We start from the raw sequence: 27,330 nt of genomic DNA on the forward strand, positions 1-27,330 counted from the left end.
GTGTATGTATGTGTACAACATTGTGAATTAACCTGACTCTGTCATGCTCCTCCAGAGTGAAGTTACTGGTGGTGTGAACTGCCATGTCTGTGCTGGAGATCAAGCCTGGGTCCTCTACAAGAGCTCTGTTAACCACTGAACTATCTTTTCAGCCCCCAAACACAAACTTTCTTAAGAATGCAACTGTGAATTCACAGTAGAACTGACTGCATTGTACAGTATTCCTTTGGTAATTTACACTGACCAGCAATTTATATATTGGCAAATTCTTAAGGAGTTTCAGCAATAGTTACAACATTCCAAGTATAGACAGTAATAACTAAAACAGAAAAAATGTGGTCAGTTTCACAAGTATAAATGTATGTCCAGAAAAACAAAATTTCTGATGTTAAATTCTTTACTTCTCACCAGGGAAGAGAAAAAAAAGGGTATATGTGAGTGTCTGCTTTTCCTTTAATGAAAGTTCTAGGGTAAGATGGTTCACCAGATGCTATACTGGACTTACCCACAAAAATTTGGCCCAGGTTCTCACTCTTCTACATCTACTCAAACTACTAGCATGGGAACCAAAAATACAGGCTGTTCCTGGGCTGCAATGTTTCCGTCAGTATGCGAAGGACAGAGGCTGCATTAAGTTGAACTAAGCAGTTTTCCTTAAACAGATTATTCAAGGCCTCTACTCAAAGAGCTGAGACTAGTCTTTGTATATAAAACTAAAAAATTTAAGGCCTTCTAAACCATGTATGTATTGGGCGTGGTGGCACATGACTCTCATCTTTCGCAGCAGATAGAGGCAGGTCAGGGGTGGGGCAGAGGCAGGCAGATCTTTGTGAGTTCTAGGTCAGCCAGGGCTATGCGGAAAGACCTTGCTTCTCTAAAACAACAAATATGTGTGTATGCACATTTCTCACCCATGCAAATGTAAAGCTTTGCACACTAACTAACTAACTTTCATAACCAACAATAACCACTTACCTACTGTTGGAGTATTGGCAGCACTCAATGACGCAGAGGAAGAGATAGAGGAACTGCTCTCTGCCCGGGCTAAGGGAGCAGTAGGAGGTGGGCTGGTGTTAGAAGTTATAGGTGGGCTGAATGGCCTGGGCTTAAAAACAAAAAGTTATTTATCAAATGATATAGAAAGTCCTCCTTCCTTGTCAGAGAAAAAAGTTAAGTCTTAACAAACCATTCAACTTTACCATGAGTTTCTTTTAACTAGGTGTTGGAAGCACTTTGCTTCCAAGAATATACTGAAACCTGAAAAGGCTATATGCTATCAAGAAGGTTTGTACATAAAATATTCTCCTATTTTAAGTATACTTAATACAGTGCTCATAAGTAAAATAAAAGTTCTCCAAATACTACCAAATTGCTTCCCAGAAAGGTCATGCACACTATTTCTATAAACAGGAGATTAGTTCTCTGTATCCTATCAGTAATAAGTCACGAAATAAGAAAAAATAATTTTTAAATGTTCTAGTTAATTTTTAAAAGGCATATTTTCAAACTTTCTTGTTTTACTGCTTATGTGTGTGTTTGTGTGCCTGTGTTTGAATGGAATGGATATGTGAGTGCCCACAGCGGTCAGACAAGGGCATTGGATCCCCTGGGCTAGAGTTATGGGTGGCTGTAAGTTACCCAAAGTAGGTGATACTATTTTTAAAGTAACTTGAAATCTATAAAGCAAAAATAATTCACAAAAGACATTTCCAAAATATCCAAGCAAAAATAACAGATATGTAAAATATGAATTAAAATATATGCTTCATAACTTTTTAAGTTATTATCTGCACTCAACAATGTCCTTACAATTTTACACACATTAAGTCACGTAAGTCCATCTTCCCTAGGACTATTTTTTTTTTGAAAGTTAATTCCTTTATTTGTAGCAAATAAAGTAGTTAAAGTTTTACTGTTTATTCCATGGCTCCATTATGTTATATTGAACACGTGTGTGGCTGATGGGGACTTTAAAGTTGGTATCATCACTTTTTAGGAAAATACAATGTAGTTGAGTCTGAACAAAAAAAAACAGAAAATACTGGACACACATACATAGGAAAGACCCAAAGGGGATGAGACCAGCTGAAATGCCCAACAAAGGGGAGGTAGAATCCACAGAGCCCACATACAGGGGTTAGACAAGGCCCCGGTAAAACTGATCTAACACTGAACAGCTAATATGTCTGTCCTTATAGTAACTGGTAATTTACTATCTAGGGTCAATATTTATGCATTAGGAAAACAATGAAAGAATATATACTAAAATGTTAACATAGTTATTGTTGGTAATATATTGAGGAGATTCAATTTTTCTGTATGTTTTTTTATTTTCTAACATGATTTAGAAGCAAGAAACAAGTTTTATAAACAGAAAAAAAGACATGTTACAAAGTAATGATCTGAGCTGGAGAGAGAGCTCAGTGGTTAAGAGCACTGGCTGCTCTTCCAGAGGTCCTGAGTTCAATTCCCAGCATCTACATGGTGGCTCACAAGCATCTATAATGGGGTCTGGTACTTTCTTCTGGCATGTAGGCAGACAGGGGATTCATGCATAAAAATACATAAATAACTAAAACTTAGTAATTTTCATATTATTTAAATAACCATCTCCTTGGCAGCTTGTACTTAGTCTTTACCTCACTTCCAGTAAGTCAGTTCACTGGGATAATACATTAATTAAAGAGGCTGTCCCTTCTACTGTGACCTTCACTCAAAGTACATTTCCTATCTGTGTACCATGTTGCAGGCTTTCTGCAAACTGCTGTGGACATGAAGCTGGCTAACACATCACGCAATCAAAAGAACAGCCACTAAGTCTGCACAATGTGAGATGCACTCTAACAAAAATACAAGTATGTGGGAGTGAGCAAAGAATGATAGGATTTGCTGGAGGAGTGACCAAAGGCAGCTAATGGATAATAGCTGGGTCTTAAAGAAAAAGGCCATTTTTTGCTTAGTGAAAACTGTCACTTCAAATGGAGTTGTACAATGAGAAAATGTAGATGTGGAAAATAAAAGAACCAACTCAGTGGCAGTGTGAGTGTGTGCTTATCATGCATGAGGCCCAAAGTTCACTTCTATCTCCTTACGGCCCCTCCCCATTCATAAAAGAAAACAAAAGAAGGAATAAAGAGCATATTGTATTTGGAGAACACCAGAAAGTTTAGAGTAGCTGAATAGACACAAAAAGGGGGGAAAGGGGCGGCTGGTATGGCTGAGACACTTTAAAGTATCTTTTACATTCAACCAAGACTCAACCACAATGATTACATTGCTGGAAATAGATAAGGAAAAAATATGCAAGGGTTTCAGAAACGTAATTGTAATTAAACAGCAATTAGTGTGAAAGATGAAACAAAACAGAGCACACAGGAGGCACAGAGGCTGGCTTGGGAACTCACAGATGTTCCTGCCACTATTGATGACTTTAGAGAATTCAGTGCTCCTCATTGTCTTGTACATTCATATCATCTACATACAATGGACTCCAGACCTCTATGTATAAAACAAAGTTGGAATAGACAGATGACCCCTGGGATCTCCTAACACTAAGGCCTAAAACATAATACATTTTTTCTTAAATATTACACTTAGACAATTACATGAACTTGTTTATTTTGAGTCAATGGACACTGGCTTGTGTAATATACCAACTTTTAAAAAGGAAACCTCTGTTCTCTTACACAGTTTGTTCTTTGCCAGTATGATTTTTGAGAGAGAGAAGTATGACTGGAAAAAATTCCTATTCTTTAAGGAGTTTAGAAAAAAAGGATTTAACTATTCAGGGGAATATAGAAAAATAACTGTATCTTAAGTTGAAATAATTGTATCATTTTTAGAGAACAGTTTAATCTCTGTAATCTCCACGCTTAGAAGGCAGAGGCAGATGGATCTCTGTGAGGCTGAGGCAGCCTGGCCTACATGAGGAGTTCCAGGACAGCCAGGGCTACACACTGAGACCCTGCCTCAGACAAATAAAGAGACTGGAAACAGTTATATAATTTAAAAGAAAAATGAATACATACTATTTCATTAATTCCACTCAGTTTGCCTGAAGTAAGCTTTGGTCTGGAAGCAGGTCTTGGAGGTGGAACAATGGTGCCTAAAGAAAGAGGTGTCGTGGGTCTGGCTGATGGGAGAGAAAGGAGAATTTGAAGAAAAATCAACAATATGCACCAATCCTTAGATAAAGACAGAAGAATTCAACGATCATTTCTAATAGTGTTAATATAATCAAGGTTATTTGTTGAAACACTGAGAATCTACCCATCAAATAGACTTTTATCAAAGCTATCGCTGATATTCACAATAATCCTCAAAACAATTAATTATTAAATCTTCCAACGAAACTGACACATAGAAATTTTATTCCTGTTTCAACTTTTTATACATATATAAAAATTAAATCTGACAGATCATAAACTAATTTAAATTCAAATGTCTTTGGTTTACTATCAATATATCTAACTCAGAGTCTAATGTGAGATCAAGGCTTTGCAGAATAACATGAATGCCAATTAACACATCTAACCTTAATTAACCTTTGTGGTCTGACTTATGTAAAACTACACTGTAATATTCATAATAATTAAACCATTCAAGACTATTAATTTTCTAAAAATATTACCCCAAATTAGTAAAACTCATTTTTTAAATTTTCATAATACCTTCATTCTTCTTAAATCCTGTATGAATTTAATGTTGTCAATGCCATTTGTAACACTTTATAATTTTGAAAAGCAATATTCCTAACTTAAGTACCTTTATCATAATGTTAAGTAAATTTCAATTGTATACTAACAAGTCATATATATATATATGTATATATATATATATATATATATATATCTCAAAGCAGGAATGAATTAGAGTCAAATATTAAGCTATCTTTATAAAATTATTAATGTAGTTCTGAGTGTGTGAGTGTGGTGGTTTAAATAGGAACGGCCCCTGTAGACTCATGTGCTTGAATGCCTGACCCATAGGAAGTAGCACTATTAGGAGGTGTGGCCTTATTGGAGGAAGGGTGCCCCTGAGGGGGTGAGCTTTGAGGTCTCCTATGCCAAAGTTATGCCCAGTGTGGTATGTATATATAGAGAGAGAGTCTCCTGCTGCTGCCTGTGGATTAGGATGTTATCCTCTTGGCCCTTCTACCACGTCTACCTGTACGCTAACATACTCCTTGCCATGATGATAATGGACTGATGCTCTGACGCTCTAAGCCAGCCCCAGTTAAATGCTTTTCTTTATAAGAGCTGCCTTGGTCAGGTGTCTGTTCACTGCAATGAAACCCTAACTGAGACAGTGTGCATGGAGGTTAGAGGACAAGTTGTGGGAATCAGTGTCTTCTAGCATTTGGGCTCCAGGGATGAAACTCGGGTCATTAGGCTTGACCACGGTACCACCTGCTGAGTCATCTCACTGGCCCTTAAATTATTTCCAAATAGAATGGTTTTCAAGACCTTTGATCCACTAAAAATATGTACTATAATTCAAACATTAAAAAATATAATGAGTAGAAAAAATAAATTTGGCAAATTCTCTACATTTACAAATGTGCAAAATTCAAACCATGTAAGTACCAGCCTAAGTAAATACATGAGAAAATAAAATATAAAGCTAAAGATCTCGGTAATCACTCAAGGAGAGTACGAAGAAGGCAAAAAGAAAAGGCACTCACAGGATAGAAAATAAACTCACAGGAAGGAATTATCCTTAGAAAGCACATCACATGAAAGTATGTATTCACAATTGAGGAAGCCTGTATAATATCAAATCTGGATTCAGAGGCTGCTTCATTCTTTCAAATGATAATAGTTTTTTCATGTTGTCCCTGTCCCTGCATTTGAAGGTATAATCTGAAGAAATGTATACCACCCGAATGACTGCAACACTTCCCTTTGCTATTAAGTAGCTATTTTAAGGATGCGGTCCTCCCTGTGCAGCTGGCACTGAACGAGACTCAACACTTGAAGCTTGTTGGTGAGTAAGCACAGCAGAGGCAGGCGTAAGTGAGGTACGTATCAGGAGGCCTGTCCAAGTGGCATTTCAAACGGACTTAAGCCAAGCCGTGTGTAAGTATGAAATTCAATTCTTTACAATAATCAGAATTACTTTATAAAAAACACTAGTAACATATTTATTGGCACTAGTGTTTATAAATGAATATTACATCTGCACACAATCTCCACCGTCAGTGCTTTTAGAGGCCACTGGAAGAAAAGAGATGATTATGATTATCCCCATTCCTAAGTGTTCTGGAGTGTTCCATTTTTTACAGTGGTAGTAGCGATGGAACTCACTATTACTGGGTGACAAACTTAAAAGGAAAAGCTTTAGATGATTAAACATAATACATAGACACAATCAATCATGGGGAAAATGCTGCTACTATATTCCCAAAATTAAGACATCATTTATATACATATATTTTATTTTATCAGGGCTTTTTTACCCGATGATGATGAAGTTAATGGAGCTGAAGATGACTCAAGAGACGATCCAAATAGGGGGTCCCAAGCAAGTAAATCATTGGTCCCTTTCCTAGAATAACATTTTAAGAACAATGATTAGAAAGATTATTATTAACATAAAACCATTTATTTTAGTTCCACAAAATTCTAACAGTTCAATAACTGTGATTAAATAGTTAGACATACTGAGAAATGTAGTCCATAGACTTAGCAAACAGCACTAGGCAGAATTACAATATAACATCGTGCTGGCAGGGAGAGTGATAAGGATTGATGTTCTTTGATCATACCTTGCTAAACTCAAACTGAGTGTGAAGAACAATAATTGTGGATTTACAAATGAAGAAAAGCAGCAATGTACATGAGCTACCCAATAGACATAGCTAACAGAACCTAAACAGACTGAGTTCTAGTACAGTCTACAATATAAAATTCAAAAGAAGTGAAATCTGTAAGAAATTCTGAATAGAATCGAGGTCTATTCTGTCAAAATTGTTACACTGATTTAAAATCACCTATCTAATATTTCAACATGCACTGATGCAAATATGTCCTACCTTGTACAATAAAGCCTACTACTGTAACTATCTAAGCAAAGTCTAAAGATTAAGCTTTAGATGCTAAACAGCTCAACTTTAAACGTTATAAATACAACAAATACCCCACTGCCCTCATTCCATACTTCTCAGGCACCAAATAATCTTCAACTACCCACTTCACTAAGCTGAATGTTCACGCATGTGAAAACATGAACTCAAAGGGAATACTCTTGCTGCCATGGCTTTTTCCTTCATCTGTTTTAAGAGCTAGTGAGATGGCTATCTGGTTTTTGCCTTTTCATATTAATTGAGATACTCCATCTTGAAGCTCATGATATATGGTCCATTTTACAAAGTCACAACCAAAAGTGAAGAGGAAAGTGAGAAAGAGAAGTGGGAAATTCCCATAAAAAGATGAAAACACATACACATGAAATGGTCACCAACATCTGTTAGGAAGCAGTACAGCTACCAAGGCCAGCGGCACTTTTGTTTTGTTTTTAGAAAATCATCATAAAAATAAGTTTCACGTGAAAAGAAATTAAAATATATAAAAACTCCAACATAAATTTTACAGTTCAGAAAACATGACTAACATATAACTGCATATTTCTAGGGAAAAAAAGACAAAAGAAAATACTTAAATCTAAATGTGGCTTTAAAAAGAAGAGCATGAGATTTTACACAGTAAAGACACTGGTTATGACATTACAGTCCCAGTCCTGTGAGAGCTGCCTAGAGAGACTGGGTGGGGTGGCAGAGAGGAAAAAGAGGAAGAGTTGCTTACACCCACAGAATGTACAAGAACCTCTGAAATTCTCTGGGGGATCCATGTCAAGAGGCAAGTTCAGCAACAGTACTGCCCTGGTAAGGGGTTTGAGAAGGAAGCCTGGCATGCTAAGGTAGGGAGTATATACAGGCAATCTCTGTACCTTTCACCCGGCTTTGAGGTTGACCTAAAATTGCTTGAAATAATATAGTCTATAATGAATCTACTAAAAAAAATAAACAGCAAACTTACTCAGTGGGTAGAGAAGACGGCTTTGATTTTGTTAACTCTTCATCTAATTAAAAAATTAAAGTATTATGAAAAATTAATAATCTGAGGCAAAAATACTTTAATTAAAAGTTCCTCTATAAATTTACATATTCCAATGCTAAAAACAACTTAGAAATTTTGGACTAGAAAAAATAAATATAAACAACTGTGAAAAACGCAGAGCTGAATTTCTGCTGATTCCTGATTCTTTTTATTAGCTTTATGAAGGAAAGCACGGACTGTAACTTTAGACATTGTAAGAGCTAGGCATGGTGGCTCATGCCTTTACTTCCAGCCCTCCAGAGGGCAGAGACAAGGGAAAGCTCTGTGACTACAAGGCCAGCCTGGTCTACATAGTGAGTTCTAGGACTATATAAAGAACCTTATCTCAAAAATAAGTAATAAGAAAAATTAGAAGAAATGGGTTAAGTACGTGTGTGTATTCTACACAAGAGTTTTATTTGATAAGTCCCACAGTCGGTTTCGCACTCTCAGAATACTAAGTACTACGGACTTATACAATCATTAGTGGAGATGAGCTACTGAAGGAGGGTGTCCTCATCCTTTCTGCTGCGCTCTCATCTGACCAGTGAGAACAACACTGGAGTGAGGTCTCACCAGTGAACATCAACTCTGGCCACACCTTAAATGTTCTACATCTCCAAGCAAAACTGGTGCCAGCAGTGACCCCAATGGGCAGCACAGCTCATCAGGAGTACCGAGCTGCCTGCACTGGTTTTCCCTGGGTTTATTCTGGATGTCTGCTCTGTCTCAGGGGTTGCTGCACTGTCCTCCACCTTACAGCAACTGCGGAAACTGTAACTGTAACATGACCTTAAAATAAGTAAAGTTAAAGATTATTACTATTTTATAAAACACTCTCACAGCCTCCTCCTCCACAACGCTGGGGTTTGACCCCAAAGGACGTTCATGTACTAGGATCACATTAATGACAATGAACAGTCCATTTTAGCATCTCAGTCAGCAGCTCCTCTCTAGCTTTGTCGGTTTCTAAAGAATTCTGTAAGCTACACGAGGACTAAGGGATGTTTCCTAGTGCAACAACAAACGCTGTGGGTCCTGTTCTCTGCATAAGTATCCTCTAGTCTACCAGTAAGACTGGCAATGCAAACAGAGCATTAATCCCTTAACTACACAAGGCTGAGACCAGCAATGTGTCTGATATCCTTACATAATCAACCAATTCCTGTTATCAAACTTACTAGATGAATTCCGATTCATCTGTACCTAAAACAGAAATGTAAAAATTAAGTATTATTAAACAAATATTTAACTTGGTAACAAACTGTAATAAAATGTTATCAATACTAGCCTACTTTATGTGGCCTGTATCATATATACTTAACTGTAAATTGCATTTACAAAAATATATTTAAAAAATTCAGTACTTATAAATGTATCTCTAAATGTAGACGTAATAATTTCTAGTGTAGTAACCTAATTCAAAAAGTAAAGTACATGTACCTAATACAATGTTCTTAAAATATTCAATATCTAAAATACTACAATAATCTAAACTTAACAAAATTTTGAAAATCAAATGTTTTATTACACTAATTTTTAAAAAGTCAATAGGCAAAATATAAAAATCTGGCACTTACTGGACTGTGTCTCTAGCAGTGCATGGAAAGAAAGAGAAAACAATGTTCAGTATAGAATTTAATTCTCTTTTCACACTTAATAATTTGTTTCTTCCCTTCTAAATCCTACTTAAAACACATTCACCTTAAAAGACACAGTTAGGGAGAAAATCATACAGGTAAACCACGTGGGCAACAACACACATGCAAAGAGCTCTTCTTTTCAAACACAATAGTCACTGTTAAATTGTTCCTTTAACTATTTTCTGAGCATGAAATTGATATATATTAATTTAAATACAAACAGAAACCACAGATGAGACACGAAAGCTTTAAGAATACCTGTGACCTCAACTGTTCATGAACAGGTCATAGCACTTTAATATATATGTTTACACCCATCCCTTTAAGCGTTTGCTTATGTTTATTTTTCATTAGTTATGCTATTACACAATAAAAATTGTCAGTGGTTCATAACTGACTACTTCAAATATACACCAAGTCTCCTCATAACTACATACTCATAACATATCAATGTTAAAATAGTAATGATATAATAGATCCTCACTTCGGAATCCTGGAGGCATGGTGCTGAGAATTATAGAACATTTTCCCTCCATCAAAAAATACTTACTCCTCCCTCCCCTTCCATGTTACTGAGTATCAGACTGAGGGCACAATGCTTGCTTGGCAGATGTTCTACCACGGACTGATACTCAAGAACATGAGTACTAAGAAAGAAACGCTTTCACTTCCAAAACAAGTATGTATAGGTAGGTGGGTAGGTATGTATACATGCGCGCGCGCGCACGCACACACACACACACACACACACACACACACACACACACACACACACACACACACACCTTTGAACGTATAATTAGGACCAGGTGTGGTGGTACATGCCTTTAGTCCTAGCAGGAAGAAGAGACAGGCAAATCTCTGTGAGCTCAAGGCCAGCATCGTCTACGGAGCATATACTAGTCAGCCTATCTCAAAATAATATATTAAAATTTAAAAAATTAAAACCCACATACAAATTAGGTATAATACATAAAATGGTGTTATAACAAAAATTATTAAGGAAAACAGCTTTTAAGTAATGATAATATGCATATTTCCATAGAAACTTCTCATTCTAAGACATGCCTTTCTCCTCTGTAATACCTCTCAATTCATATGACGTCAGTGGCATTATTACTATAGCATTCTTAGTTTTATCACTATTGTGTATGATATTTGTGTGTATGAATGCAGGCACTCATGTGGATGGAAACCAGGAGACACCTTTTGAAAGTGAGTTTACTCCTACAAAGTGGGGTCTGAGAATCGAACTTGGTGCATAGCAAGTGCTCTTAACAGTGAGACATCTATTGGCTACATTCGTATTCTGTTTCTTCTTCAAATTCAAATGTGACAGAGAAAGACAAGAATATAAAAATCCAAAAAAGAGCCAGAGTGTCAGTTGGTGGTAGAGTGTGCGCAGCACAAGCACAAGCCGAGACTCAAGCTCCAGCACTGAGGGGAGGGAAAGACTGAACTTAACCTTTAAATTGATTTTCATGGCATCCTTTTACACTAGATTTGAAAACAGAAGAAATCCTTTAAATTAGATGAGGAAAATAATAATTTTGTCAGTTCGCAATCTTCTGCCAGAGACCCAGAGCACTGCCGCACAGTGTGACAAACACCGACTGCTCTGCACTTCGTGCCTTAACTGTTCCATCAGGCGCTGTGCACACCTTTAGCCCCAGCTGAGTTCAGGCCAACTTGGTCTACAGAATGAGTTCCAGGACAGCCAGGGCCACACAAGAAAACCCTGTCTCGAACAAAACACAACAATTTTTTTTTCAAGAGCATAACTAAGCCAAATCAATAGCCTTATTTATCTATATAAAAATTATAAACTGAGCTGGAGATGACTGGATAGGTGTGAGCACTGGGTTTTCTTCTAGCAAGCGCAGAGTCAGTTCTCAGCGCCGACATGGCATGTCACCATTATCTGTTCACTACCTCTAAGTCCCGTTCCAGGGTCTAACTCCCCCTCTGCCTTCCTCGGCACCTCACAGACATGATCCACACACGTCCATGCACACAAACACTCATCACGTACCTAACAGCTCTGGGGAAGACAACAAAGGGAGCGAAGAGGGCATTGGGATTGAGCTAGAGGACCTGGATTCAGGCTCATTTTGTAAAAAAATATACAGTATATAAAACTCAAATAAAATCAAACAAACAAATCTAAGAATCACAAAATAATATCTTCCAGTTTTATTATTTATTTACTATTCTCAAAATTAACCATAGATGGTATGATATCTCGGCAGATAAAAAAAAAACGACCTGCCACACATACAAACATCACAACTTTGATCTCCAAATCCATGTAAAAGTATAGTGGGAGACCTGACCACCACAGCTACCCTGTGGCACATGTGCACATCCCTCTACATGTCATATACAAGTACACATTAATAAAATAAATATTATTTTAAAAGATTTAAGCAGTTGTAGGCAGACAGTACATGGCTCGCGCTCAGATACTCACAGACACAGCTGGGGACAGTGTTATATTCCCTATGGACACTTTCAATTCATCCAGAGAAGCCATTGTGTGATGCACGTTATTGGGATGCACGGGCTTTATCTCTATCCGGTACCTCTTTGGTTCTTCGTCTTCAGAGTCAGAGTCACTGGATGAGTAGAAATGGTTCTCTTTGGTATGTGAGGATGAGTTAAAGAATGTAGTGTCTACCTTATCTTGAAAACTGATTTCCACATTAATACAAAAATAAAAGAGCCTTATAAGAGAAATATATATGGATAGGAATAAAGCTACTCACTTAAATTAACAAAGCATGTAAAATGAAGAACAGTCTATTTTAGCTAACTAAAAACGGAAGTGGCTTTAAGTAGGACATTATTTTTATAGCTATGTATATGCCAACACCATCCACTAAGAATACCCAGATCACAAAAGGATATCATTCTGATTTGCTTCTGGTTTAATACTAAAACCTTCTTCATCTACATCAGGAATATTCTAGGGAACAACAGTAAAGAATTACTATTATGACAGCACCAATATTTAAAGACACTAAAGAGAGCAAACTCTTATAGTCTAAAATATTACTGAGGGCCAGTGGTAGGGGTGCACACCTTTAGCCCCAGCACATGGAAGATAGAGACAGGTGGATTTCTGTGAGTTTGAAGCTAGCCTGGTTCTGAGTTCCAGGACAGTGAGACCCTTTCTTGAAAAATACCAAAAATTTTTAAAAAGATTTATTACTGAAGAACTAAGCTACTGTATCAAATATCAATAGATTAACAAAATTTTTAGCACTGTGGAAAATTAAATCTCTTTAGTTTATTAGTTTTAAATCATATTCTATGCTCCCGAACCTGAAGAAAACCCTGCAACATGCAATAGGAAATCACAACTCGTAATTTTAGAGCAAGAAATTGCCAAGGTGGGGTACAACAGATGGTTTAGTAGCCAAGAACACACACTACTCTGCTATAGGACCCTGATTTGGCTCCTACCACCCAGCAGCTAATCAGGCGGCTAACAACTTCCTGTAACTCCAACTCAAGAGGATCTGACACTGCCAGCCTCTACATCTGAAGAGGCTTGCATATACATGCACATATGTATTCCCCCTATAAATATACATATATACGTAATTAATTTTTAAAACAAATATTTTTAAAAGATTTATTTATTGATTTTATGTATGTGAGTACACTGCAGCTGTCTTCAGACACACCAGAAGAGGGCATCAGATCCCATCACAGATGGTTGTGAGCCACCATGTGATTACTGGGAATTGAACTCAGGACCTCTGCAAGAGCAGTCAATGCTCTTAACCACTGAACCATCTCTCCAGTCCCTAAAAATAAATCTTTAAAAATAAAGAAAAACACCAAGGTGAAAACCAATTCAGAATACTCAAGATCCACATTTCTGTTAAAATCCAAAATGAAGGATGCACCTAGCCCTGTAGAGACCTGTCGCCCTATGGAAGGGGGATGGAAGGGTCGGTTAGGGAGGCAGCACTCTCTCAGAGGCAAAGGGGAGGGGCCACGGGTGAGGAACTCTTGGAGGGTGGACCCAGAAGGTAGGCAACAATTGGTAAATAAATAAAACCATTTTAGAAAACAGAAATAATGAATTAAAAGAAAAAGAACTACGGCCAAGATAACTATTCTTTCAGTATCTTAAGCAGCTGCAAGGAGATCTAAGACACAGCCTCTTTAAAGGAGATTAAAGTGTGACTAGCCAATGCTCTATCTAAGACAGTGCGTCAGTATTTTTAAAAAGATAAAAAGGAAAACATCATGTGCATCCAGAGGAAAACAAAACCCACTGAATCTAAATCTGATCACGCTTACAGAGCTAAGCACCAACTTAAATAACACAGAGAAGAGAAATAACTCACTATAGAAATACACAGTCAGCAAAATCCAGTTTATGCGAAGCTACAAACAAACCAGAGTCTCTTCAGCAAACAAGCGGAGAGCTCAACAGAGATGGGGAGAGATGGGACTGCTGATCAGGACAGACAGCAGACATAGCAACAAATCCACACAAACTGTAGTCAAGCATTAGCAAACAGCGGTACACCACAGAGGCTGGAAAGCCGTTCTCTAAGAGGCTGCTTCTGGATCCACTTGCAGATAACAACCATAAAGTATGGTGAAAATACATAGTTTTTAAAACTATCTGACATGGGATAACCACTTAAAAGCTCTAAAAAACTGATTCATCCAATTTCTTTTTTAAAAAATGTTTTTTAAAAAGATATTTGTACTCCTAAGTTTACTGCGTACTATTTCCAGTAGTCAAGACAGAATCAGCCACGGTGTCCATCATCAGGTGGCCGAGTAAATAAAATACAATATGCATTCAAAATGAAATGGCGTACAGCCACAAATTCAAACAACAAAAAATGAATCCTATCGTTTAGAGCTACACAGACCAGGCTGAAGGGCTTTATATTAAATGATCTCTCTCTCTCTCTCTCTCTCTCTCTCTCTGTCTCTCTCTCTCTCTGTCTCTCTCTCTCTCTCTGTCTCTCTCTCTCTCACACACACACACACACACACACACACACTCACACTCAAAATACTTCATATTTTATATGTAGAAGCTAAAGAAACAATATTTTAGGTTGATGGTTATACTAATGGCTCTGAACTAACCATTAGACACTGGATATGCACACTAAAAATACCACATGATGTCTAATAAGTATGCATGATAACTTATCAAATAAAAACAATATATTTCAAAAAAATAAATAAAATGTTCTTGTTTTGAATCGACAAATGAAAAAAATACACTTAATACTAAAATTAATTAAGTGTCTGACACAACAAATGAAAGATAATTGAGCGAACTATGTCGATAATAAGATCAACTTATAAATAGGTTGAAAAAAAGGATAGAAAAACAAGACAACAAAACAAACAAAAGTAAAGTCCAAGTAGTTATTTTAAGATTAGATTTCAGAAATAAAATTACCAATCATAGAAAATAATTATCTATATAAAAACATGTACACAAGTATTCACAGAAAGTTTATTTCTGACAGCACAAAACAAGAAAACCCAAAATACCATATAAAGGTTAGCATTTGAACAAACTTTGATATTCCTGAGCACAGAAAGCAATGAATTTATCATGCCCTCACCAGCCCTGATGAGTGCCCTGAGAACTGTGAGAGAGTGTAACAATCTGAGAGGGTGCTATGTACTCCCTTTACATAACTGCACTGCTGACACTGTTTATTTTCTGAAGGCCTGGGTTGAAGAAATGGTCAGTGGTTAAAAGCATCTACTGCTTTTCCAAAGGACTCAGGTTTGGCTTCCAGCACCCATGTCCAGTGGCTCACTACCACCCGGTAGTCTAGCTGGAAAGGACTGGGGTAGGGGTAAGGAAGGGGATCAGATGCCCTCTTCTGACCTCTGCAGACATCCTCACACACAAGGCAAACACAGACAGAGAAACACAAATTAGAAAATAAGAAGTAAAAAACAACAAAATGAGTCAGTTACTCAAGATTTTGAAATACTGAAACTATTCACAGAACTCTAATACTAATAAAAGCATGAAGATTACACTACATGTCTTCATTCATTTAACCCATGTTTCTATATTAGGGCTCTCACTATTTAATGAAGTATCATGCCAGTAGCTATATAAAGAAAAGAAGAAATAATTTCAACATTTTAAAAATATCGTTGTGGTAGTAGTGGTTTTTAAACAACAAAAATCAAACCATTATGTGCCCAAGCATGATGGTGCACACCTTTGATCCCAGCACTCAGGAGGCAGAGGCAGCTTCCAAGATCAGCCTTAGGTGAGTTCCAGGACAGTCAAGAGTTACACAGAGAAATACCATCGAAGGAAGGAAGGAAGGAAGGAAGGAAGGAAGGAAGGGAGGGAGGGAGGGAGGGAGGGAGGGAGGGAGGGAGGGAGGGAGGGAGGGGAAGGAGGGAGGGAGGGAGGGAGGGAGGGAGGGAGGGAGGGGGAGAGGGAAAAGGGGAAAAACATTTAAAAAAAAAATCACACTGTGAGCATTGTACAGACCTGTAATCCTTACCACTAAGGAAGCTGAGAACTCATTCAACCAAGGTGGGTGGTTGGGTGGGTGTGTGTGTGTGTGTGTTCATATGTGTGTGTGTGTTGAAAAAGTTGAAGAGTCAATGCAAAATTTTATAATCTCTGCTCAGGGACAATGTACCTCACCCCAAAAAGAACAATCTATTCTCACTTGAGCAGCCTTCAAAAGATGTACACCAAATTAGTTTTGAAATCACGTTTTTTAAAAAGAACTAGGAAACAATAATATTTTACCTACAAAACAACTTACTGATTTTGTTCTTGTTAATAGCCAGATGTGGTGGTACACGCCTTTAATCCCAGCACTAATGAGGCAAAGGTTGGGGAATCTCTGGGAGTTCAAGGACAGCCTGAGCTATTTACAGAGACTGTCTAAAACAGACAGACAGGTGGGCAGGTGGACAGGCAAGTGGGATAGTGAGAGAGAGAGGGCGATAAGGGCATGAACTAGCCATAAACAAAATGAAGCAAAAGAAAAATGAGTCTCCTGTCCTGCTCATAACTAATCATTCTGCCCATAGCAATCACAATTACTTTTTGACGTGGTTTACTTTTGAAATAGCAATCAGTTAGAGATATTACACTTTTACTTAAAAAATTCTTTCCATATGGACAATTACAAATATAGGTCAACATAATTCTTTGTAAAAATCTGCTTCTATTAATAATTTATTTAACCAGTTCTCATTTGATGAATATTTTGGCACTCCAGTATTTTGCTAATATATTTTCTTGATATGAAGTTTGAAAAATAAAAACAAATATCTTTTCCCCCTTTTGGTTTCTCTCTATCTATCTATCTATCTATCTATCTATCTATCTATCTATCTATCTATCTATCTATACACACACACACACACACACACACACACACACCTCAGATAGATACAAATGTTCTATGAATACAGTCATAATAATAAACACTGAGCAGAGGCTACTGGCTTAAAACTAATCTATACTTATTTGGGGAGATATTGTCAAATTATCCAGAAAACAGATGCCCAGTTTGTATTAATGCGCATGCAATGGCATGCATGTATAAGGTCTGTGTTATTGTTAGTCACTACTTCTGTTTCTTTTGAACAAAACTGCTTGGATCAATTTCACATCCTTTTCTTGCTAGTCAACTGCTTAACTTCTGAACTGACCTGTATTTAAAAAAAAAAAAAAATCAAAGTTCCTTTTTTGATATCTTTTAATATATACTGCCAATATGGTGATACAAAACCATTTATGGTATATGATTTTCCTAACTTAAAATTTTCACATCTACAACCAAATTTACCAATCTCTTCTTCCACAGCACAAGAACATAATGTTCTCTTTGGCCCTCTCCTAAAGTCTGATAATTATATGTAAAGTATAGTAAAGTCATAGATAATTATATGTAAAGTTGTCTGGATAACAACTATTGTAGCATTTAGCTGAATTAAAAAGTTAAAAGAATACACATATAGATAAAACATTTAAGAAAGTAAAGGGTTTAATAAATTTGCAACCATCAAATGCTATAATTTCATACATGATGAGAGCCATAGTACGCATCAACTGCACCTGCTACCTTTGTTAGTCGGTTAGGCTTCTCTGACGACTTCTCACTCTTAACTTCCACATACGTTTTTAAAGACTTGGGTGTTGTTACTACTTGTGTTATCTGTGTGTGCCTGCATCAGCTATATGTGCCATGTGCTCACAGATGCAGGAGGAGGTTTGAGGGCATCTGAGTTACAGACAGCTGTGAGTTTCCTGATGTGGGGGCTGGGAACCAAATGTTGGTCTTCTGCAAGAGTAGTACTGACTTCCAACCACTGAGAAATCTCTCCAGCCTCTATTTGCAAATAAATTTATTAATAAACCACAACTCTCTTACTTGAAAACTGAAATAGAAAACAGAAATACTAGTTTATCTAAGTTACATAAGATAGCATTTTACAAAATACTCTCACTTCTTACTTACATACATCATTTAAGATTAAAATGCCTTAAAACAAAAACAAAGCACAAAAGCAGTATTTAGACTCTTACGCTAATCAGCAGTTAGTGTCTACTAGAAATAGATCTGTGTGCACACTATCTCCAGCATTTGGTAAATCTACTCCTGCACTATGCACACTGGGACCTCAACTTGGTAGCACTTAACCAAGAAACAGAAACAAACCTTAAAACACAGAACAGTGATGATCACTTGTTGCTATTTCTAAAATGTCTTAAATAAAAACCAAATACACGAATAGATAATATCTTTGAAGCCAGAAGATGGTAAGGCACGACTTTAATCCTAGCACTCTGTAGACAGAGGCAGGCTGATCTGTGAGTTAGAGGTCAGCCCGGTGTACACAGTGAGTTCCAGGACAACAAGGACTACACATAGAAAACCCATCTTGAAAAATTAAAAAAACAAAAAAAAACCAAAACAAAACAAGTCTAAATTAATAAATGTCGGCCAATTTTAAGGGGTGCAGATTTTTTTTAAACTTTACCAACATGGTGCCACTCTAATTTTAAAAGCAAAATTACCCATTTCTCAAAGAAAATGAAAAGTATGTTCATTTAGCAGTAAAGTATAATGTAATGTAAAACTGAGATGCATCTTTAAAATTATTTTAGTACCAAACTTTAACATGGTTGGTATTTTTCTTTAAAGACTGATTAAAATAAAATCAAATGTGTTTTTTTTCTAATGAAAATGCCTAATTTAAATTTTCTTTAGTAAAATTAAAATTACTTACAAGTGAATCTGCATCAGGACATTCCCTGTTTTTAAAAACAAAACAAAACAAAAATGAAGTATTTTATGATTCAATTATTAAAACTATCTGCTAGAGACTTGAAGTGCCACGTGGGGGGATACCCAGGTAGGCCCCCTGCTCAGAGGAGAGGAAGGACTGTGGGAGGGCGTGACCATGTCCTATCGATAATAACTGTTAAACATAAAGAGCTCACACACACTGTGAGTGCGGATAACTGTACTTCTCTTGTAGTAATGTACTCATCAGTGCAACAACGACGCTGTCTACTCTACAGGGCTTTCCGGCAGTGTTTACATTTTTAAAACTGTATAGAGGTGGGGTGCCCATGAACAACCTGTAGAACTTGCTTCTATTTTTCTACATGCGGGTCCTAGGCATGTCAGTTTTGTCTATAATGCCTTCGAATTGTAAGTAATAAATTAGGAAAGTTAATGCTCTGAACTAAAGCCAAAGAAATTAACAAATCTAGTTGCTAAGAGAGGCTTTTTTCTTCTTCCAGTTTAGATACATACACTCAATATTTTCAAAGACTTTTTCCTTTCAAAAATCAAAACAATTCTAAATCACTTACAAACAATGAAAAGAATTTGGGCAATGGTTAAAATACTTACACAGATTCTGCATCCTTTTCCTTTTTAATTATTCCAGGCAAAGCAAAAGTCTTTCTTTTCCTTGGTTTTATGCCTTTAACATAAATGCACATTGTAAAGAAGCATAATTGCACGTGATAAGACACAACATACTCAGACAAGTCTTTTCTAAACATCAAGCGGACTTCGAATCAAAGACATAAACTTCCCCAATAGTGGCAGTGCACACTGCAGTCCTAGCGCTGTAGAAACTGGGGCAGAGGAGGGCTGTGAGTTTGTTACCATATGAGGGAGCATACATGGCACAACCTTTCCTCCCAAAAATCCTAATGAATTAATAAACAACTGAAGAAATGATCAAACAATAATAAAAAGTGTCAGCTAATAAAGCCTACAACTTAAATCAGTCTGTTTCAACTCTTACATTCATACAACATGAGTTACTAAAAAGGATATTCACTTAATAAAATTCTCCTCTGGTAAAATGTGCAACTCTTTGTAACTTCAGATAAAATAAGCATATAAAGACATTAAAACTCGAAAAGTACATAATTCATTATATGTATTTTTAAAAGTATTATCGTGGGATATGGGTATAGCTCATTAGTAGTGTAAATGTTAGGTCCTTGGTCAGTATCAAGACCACTAAATATATGTCTGTTAACGCTGATGACATCAGTGGATAGCAGTCACTTCTTACTTGTTCAACAAGCAGAAGACAGCAGTTCTCACATGCCTCAGGGTATTACAGGCAAACTTACCTTCAACTGCACTAGCAGGGTCACACTCCTCAAATTCAATAAGGCCTAGTTTAGAAAAGAAAAACTTGTTTTTTAAAAAACAATCACCAGATAAACTGTTTTAACTTTTTAAATTTAATTGTAAATATATCTTGTATGAGTAAAGGCACATAAACACTCTAGCACACGTGTAACTGAGGAGTTCGTTCTATTTTGTGGAGAAAAGGTCTCCACGTATCTGCTGTATTCTGTACTTTGAACTCAAGGCTGGCGGGCTTGAGAGCAAACTGATCAACACCACTGCATAGGCTTTCTTACCTGGACTCGAGGGATAGAACTCAGTTGTCAGACTTGAGCTGCAAGCACTTCTAGCTGCTGAGCCATCTCACCAGCCTGACAAGACACCCTTTGAAACCATGCTAAATATGCTGTAGTGCTTATAATAACAAAGCGTTGTGACGTTATTGTACAGGTGTGTTAAGAGCAAGAGACCTGGCGGGAACACGCATTGGAACACATGTGGGGGTCAGAGCACAGCCTTCAGAACTTGGCTCTTCTGCCCAGGTCCCAAGGATCCAACTCAAGGTGCCAGGCTGGTATCAATGTCTCTACCTGCTGAACCACCTCACTGGGCCTAGCAATGTTTTTAAATATTTATGTGAGTACCTGCATGTATGGGCATGAACCATATACAGAAGAGGGTGTCAGATTCCCCTGGAATTGGAGTAACAGACAGTTGTGAGTTGACAACTGACTGCTGGAAACCAAATACATGGGGCTCATCTGAAAGGGCAACAAGTGTTCTTAACTGTTGAGCCTCTGTCCTTAGCAGTAGTTTTAAATTAAATAATTCTAACTGAGAAGACAAACCTAAGGGTTGGAAAGATGGGTCATCAGGTAGAGATGCTTGTCCCCAAGTCTGACCGCCTCAGTTTGATCCCTGGAGCCTACTCACATGGTAGAATAACAGGGAATCATTGATCTCCCTTTGACTCCCACAAGTACACTATGGTATGTATACTGCCCCTACACATTAATGTAAATTAAAAATGAAAAACTGAGATTACTCAACAAATACCTGGCAATTTACTAGAAACTGTTCTTATGTTATAGCACAGAGCTAATGAAGTTTCTGCTTACAAGGATCTTGAAGCACAGTTAATGGAGGAAATGAGCAGTCAGAGGCAGCAGTCCTTGAAGAAAACAGTAAATAGTACCAGAGTACAACTCATCTGAGGCCCGGCACCTCAGGTGCCCCGTTCTTTATTCTACCCTCAATTCTTAGACTCACTAAATCCCCAGTAAATCCCCACTGCATAAGTAATTACAGCCTCATTAGGTCGTCACCCTAGAATTACAATTCAGATCTCTAAGTGTTAGAAGGTCAAATAAGAGTCAGTGCAGTTTGCAGGCAATGAAAAGAGTTTTGTTTGAGACAGGGTCTCACTATGTAGCTCTGGCTGAGCTGAAACTCACTATGAAGACCAAGCTGACCTTGAACTCAAGCAGAGATTCACCTGCTTTTGCCTCCCAATTGATGGGATCAAAGGTGTGTAGCCTCACACCCCACTGAATGGAAATATTTCTAATGTGAAAAGAACGTGCTTCACTCAGTGTCAGCTGCTAGCTCAGCTGAATGTCACGGCACGGTCTGACCTCATGGTAGCATGTCTCATTAGAGTTTAGTCAGCATTTCCCTCAAATGCAGTTTACACCTGTCATTTTGCTATTTAATCATAAAACCAGTTTTTTTCTTTGATAAGTACTGTCAAAGCCAGAGTAAGAGTTTTAATTACTAGTTTGCTACAAATGGAATTCCAACTGCTTTAGACTCGATTAATTCTGCTGTGAAGATAAACCATTGCTCTTAGCACTTAGCTTCATGCTTGGTCACAGGGCAGTTTAGTTTGCATAAAGGTAAGTAAAACCATTTGCTTCTGTCTCTTGATGCTTTCCATCACATGTTTTCTAAAAAACACCACTGGATGTTCTACTCATAAGAGAACAATTCCAAAAGGACAGTAATTCAAAGCAAAATATCTTAAATATGATGCTTTAGTAGAAAGTAGAAATTGTTTCTACAAAAAGTCATCAACCTAATGAATTCACCCAAACTAATTTGAATTAGAACGTTTAAGAAATATTACAAAAGGAAAAACAAACTTTTTAATCTTGAACCAAAAATATTTTGTTGAATGAGGTTGAATATAAATATGTAACGTATTTAGACATATTAAACAGTTCACATTACCTTGGAATTAATCCTAAATCTCAGACCAGCACCAGAGCAAATTTACAACTTTCATTAAAAACTGCTTTAAGGGGCTGGAGAGAGAGCTCAGTGGTTAGGAGCACTTAATGCTCTTGCAGAGAACCCAGGTTCAGTTCCTAGCACCCTTATGGTGGCTTACAACCCAATTCCAATAAATCTGATGGCATATAGAGGAAAATAAAATAAAATATCAAGGCTCTTCCATGAAAAGATACAATTTAAAAGAAAAACTGACTCAAAACTCAGTATGTCATGACTATCCAAATTCAAGTAAGATTCTACAAATTTCCAACCAAAGAGTAGTTGATTTAAATAGAGCCAAGGCAAAACATACAATACATGCAACCACACACCCCAAGTCTAACGGAGGAGCATGTGTGTGCATGTATGTGCCTGCACTGGGTAGGAAGAATAACAGAGAGGTGTCTAACACTCATTTCAAGCTTGCTCCTGGGTTTGGCAGTCAGACAAGCTTGATAGCAAAAGAGCACTAGACTTCAGTCTGTGTGTTCACAGCTCTACCACTCGGTTCCTAGATAGTTAGTGACTTATTTTGAGTGTAGGGTCACTCATTCTTATCACATATGAAAGGGGAATGCTTACGTGATCTTTGTCATGTACGCTTTCTCTTTACATATATCCATATACATTTTTCCCTTCCTCTTCTGTTAAACCATTTGGAAATTACAAATATCAACGATATCTACTTTAGTAAAGAACCTGTAGAAACAATTTCTTTAATTTAAAATCCCATCTGACCATCAGAAAGTCCTACTGCAACATTATTCAACCAATGATCCCAAGGTTATGACCATCCAGAGGGGAGGGTATGTCAAGCCACATAGCTCTAGACTACAATCCCAGCGAACCCTATTCAAGTCCGGGATGGTATTCAGGACTCAGCATTTTGATGGTTCAAGAATCACATTAGAGGGCTGTCGAGATGGCTCAGCGGTTAAGAGCACTGACTATTCTTCCAGAGGTCCTGAGTTCAATTCCCAGTAACCACATGGTGGCTCACAACCATCTGTAATGAGAACCAACAGCTACAGTGTACTCATATACATAAAATAAATAAATCTTAAAAAAAAAAAAAAGAATCACATTAGAGAAGTGCAGTTCTATAGGACACTGGGGCTGTTATTCCTTTAAGTCAGACAAGGCTTCTCCAGCTGTCCTGTATGCAAACTACCCAGAGGTCATGTTAAAATATATGTTCTGGTTTGGGATGGATAGGGTTTGTGATCCTGGTTTGTTTGTTTTTCAAGACAGGGTTTCTCCATGTTTCCCTGGATGCCCTGGATCTCTGTGTAGACCAGACTGGCCTTGAATTCAGAGATCCGCCTTCCTCTGCTTCCCAAGATGGGATTAAAGGCTGCCAGGTTAAAATTCTGTATTCTTAACAAGTATCCACCTGACTTAATGCTATAGTTTGTCAATAATAATGGCTAAATGAGCTGAGGAACATTAACTACAATATAATGGTTAAAAAATAATCTTCAGCCACTACCCAAAGACTATACATGGACTGACCCTGGACTCTGACCTCATAGGTAGCAATGAATAGCCTAGTAAGAGCACCAGTGGAAGGGGAAGCCCTGGGTCCTGCTAAGACTGAACCCCCAGTGAACGTGATTGTTGGGGGGGGAGGGCAGTAATGGGGGGAAGATGGGGAGGGGAACACCCATATAAAAGGGGAGTGGGAGGGGTTGGGGGATGTTGTGTTAATAAGAAATACTCAAGTTAATAAAGATGGAGGAAAAAAATCTTCAAACTAGATAATATAAACAAAATTTCTAAGGTGATACATTTGTAACTTGAAAAGTTAGTATGGTCTTAATTTAAACATCCTTAATAATTACTGAAGTTTTCTTCACATGTTTTTCTTTTCTTTTTACTCTCACATATTTTTGTTGAAGTATTAAAAAATTTAAATGTTGTTGTTGCTGCTGTTATTTTGGCTATTAAAATTATGAATTTTGGACCAGGTATTGGTGGCATACGCTTTTAACCCCAGAATTTAGGAGACAGAGACAGGCAGATTGCTGAGGCCAGCATGTTCTACATAGGGAGTTCCAACAGAACAAAACAAAATATCACTATTTTTACGTATGGGGCACATACTTGTAATCCTACTACTTAGGAAAGCTGAGGCAAGAGCTACCTGTAATTTGAGGGCAGCCTAGGTTTATACAGTAAAAGCCTATATCAAAAATTCAGTAACTAATTAAATTAAAAATAAAAATAATAAAGTCATGGTACAGGCTTTAATCTCAACGCTCTAGACGAAGAGACAGGCAGATCTCTGAGTATGAGACCAGCCTGGTCAGCAAGGCAAATCCCAGGACAGCCAGGGCTATATAATAAGACCTTGTCTCAAAAAAATTAACAACAACAACAACAACATCAAAATTAGAAATAATGGTAAAAAGATGGCTCAGCAGGTAAAGGAACTTGCTGCCAAGCCTGACAACCTGAATTAGATTCCTAGGACCCTCCTGACAGAAGCAGAGAATCAACCTCCTTAAGTTGTATATGTACAAACACACACACACACACACAATGAATAAATGTAATTTTTAAAAAAGATTTATACATTTTTATTTTGATAAAAAGCTTTTAATTATTCATCTAAAAGTTTTCAATGCCTGTCCAAAACTGCAGCAAGTGATTTTCTTTTCTGGGTTACAATGTAATCCACTCATTACTTACTACTTGCTCCAGTCATTCTAACTATGACCAATGGGAGCTTTTTAGACTATTCCTTTGTCCTTCTAAAGCTATAAAATGACAATAAAACTAGAAAATTAGGAAAAAAATCTTTGTGATATTGAATTAGACAAATGGTAACAACCCCCCACCCCCCCCCATCCCCTATTTTTTTGTTTTTTAAAGACAGGCTTTCTCTATGTAGCCCTGGCTGTCCTTCTTGAGTGCTAGGATTAAAGGTGTGTACCATCCTCTATGGGCACAGAGATAAGTACTTCTTTACTATGACACTAAGCTCCACTGGTGAAGCAGGCTTCAAATTGCAGCTAGCTGGGAGGCTAAGGCAAGAGGACTGAATTGAATGTCTTTCTGGGTCAGAAGGTGACCTAGTAAAAACAAGGCTGGGCAATACATATAGCTCAGGGGTAGAGCAGCTTGCCTAGTGTGTGACAGGCCCTGGATTCCCTCCATAGTAACACAAAAAAAAATTTTGAAAATACCATCAAAAGCATAAAACATAAATCTGGCAAACTGGACTTGATCAAAATCAACCTTTGATTTTCAAACTAATAACCCAGGGGCTAAGAGAGATGGTTCAGTGGTTCAGAGCACTGACTGCTCTTCTAGAACACCTAGATTTAATTCTTAGTACCCACATAGTGGCTCACAATTGTCTGTTAACTCACATCCCAAGAGATCCAATACTGAGAGCACCAGGCAGACAAATAGATTTTAAAAAAAGAAAATCCAAACTAAAAAACAAACAAACAAAAATACTACACAAAATATAGATCTGGCATACAGCTTAACCTATTCAGTATTAATAACACATTCAGTCCAATTCTTGGAATGGCCAAAAGATCTGAAATGCTTTGACGAGAAAATCATAAATAGTCACAGCATAAGAAGATGTATCCCGTTAGTTCTTTGGGAAATGCAGACCAGAAATCCTGCCCTTATTCAAGTCCAGCACAAAACTAAGCCCTGACAAACACCAGCAAAGCAGAACCTAAGCAGGTCATGGTGAGACTGTCAAACGCTGTGGACACAAAGTCTGATGAAATGAATACATACGCCTCACTTTAAAATACGTCCCACTATTCAACAGATATCGAAGTTTGCAACAAACTTTAGAGTGAAAACTTATGCTCAACATACATTTTCAAGCATCTTTTCTCTCTTGCCATCTCCGGCTATCTTAAAGGGTCTCTGAGGTTAGGGAGATGTGAGGAAGATGGGAGGATTATGGGAGCTCAGCAACAAACACCCCCTCCCCTTCTCTCTGATAAATGCATCTAGTCTACAGAAGGAATTGCAGGACAGCCAAGGCTACACACAGAGATAACCTACCTCAAAACAAATTTTTTTACTTTATTTTCTCTTATTTTAAAAGCAATTTTTAAAAATCTAGATGATAAAAGATATAAAGCAATTGCTTTTCTAGTTCTAATCCTGTCATGGATCTTTTGGTAAGTGCATAAAATATATTCACTGCTAAAAGGATAAAGTTTAAGTTCCACAGCTTCCATTCCAAAGAACTATTCCGACTACATAGAATTCAGAACCATACAAACTTAGGATCTGATTAATTCTGGTGTAGAAAATTTTATTTATTTGCAAGATTTAAAAAAATAAATTTATAAAATTTAAAAGAAGACTAGATAGCATCATGGGATAGTAAGTTCTCTAGGCTTGGCATTTTACCAAATCTTCAAGGGGCCTAGAAAGATAACTAACAGGTTGTCATCTATTTTTCAAAAAGTACTTGTTTTATCTTTTAATTTGTAGTAATATACCTAGTGTAGAAGCTGAAATATTATAGAATCTAAATATATTAACCTCACTTAGGAACTATGATCACAAGAAGTTCATTTTCCCCTTTTTCTTTTTTTCTTTTTTTTTTAAACATCTACCCTTCCCCTGGCTTCCGCTGTTTTTATTTTTATTTTTAAAGATCTACAGCTTTGACTTTAAGAACTTTGA

General features: G+C 37.2%; 1 protein-coding gene across 3 annotated transcripts in view; it reads right to left on the bottom strand.

Moving 5' to 3' along the window:
• Fcho2 (FCH and mu domain containing endocytic adaptor 2) overlaps positions 1–27,330 on the bottom strand; it is a 102,418-nt gene that overhangs the window by 22,087 nt on the left and 53,001 nt on the right. For 2 of the 3 annotated variants that reach the window (XM_087621464.1, NM_001191632.1), the window contains 11 exon segments: positions 20,388–20,432; positions 19,648–19,720; positions 19,016–19,040; positions 12,647–12,704; positions 12,210–12,385; positions 9,677–9,688; positions 9,278–9,302; positions 8,037–8,079; positions 6,458–6,546; positions 4,029–4,132; positions 976–1,105 (listed from right to left, as the gene is read on the bottom strand). In XM_087621464.1, coding sequence (XP_087477590.1) covers positions 976–1,105; positions 4,029–4,132; positions 6,458–6,546; positions 8,037–8,079; positions 9,278–9,302; positions 9,677–9,688; positions 12,210–12,385; positions 12,647–12,704; positions 19,016–19,040; positions 19,648–19,720; positions 20,388–20,432 — 780 coding nt within the window. 3 annotated transcript variants of the gene reach the window in all.

This window comes from Rattus norvegicus, chromosome 2, assembly GCF_021556685.1.
Source record: "Rattus norvegicus strain SHRSP/BbbUtx chromosome 2, alternate assembly SHRSP_T2T, whole genome shotgun sequence".
NCBI lineage: Eukaryota > Metazoa > Chordata > Mammalia > Rodentia > Muridae > Rattus > Rattus norvegicus.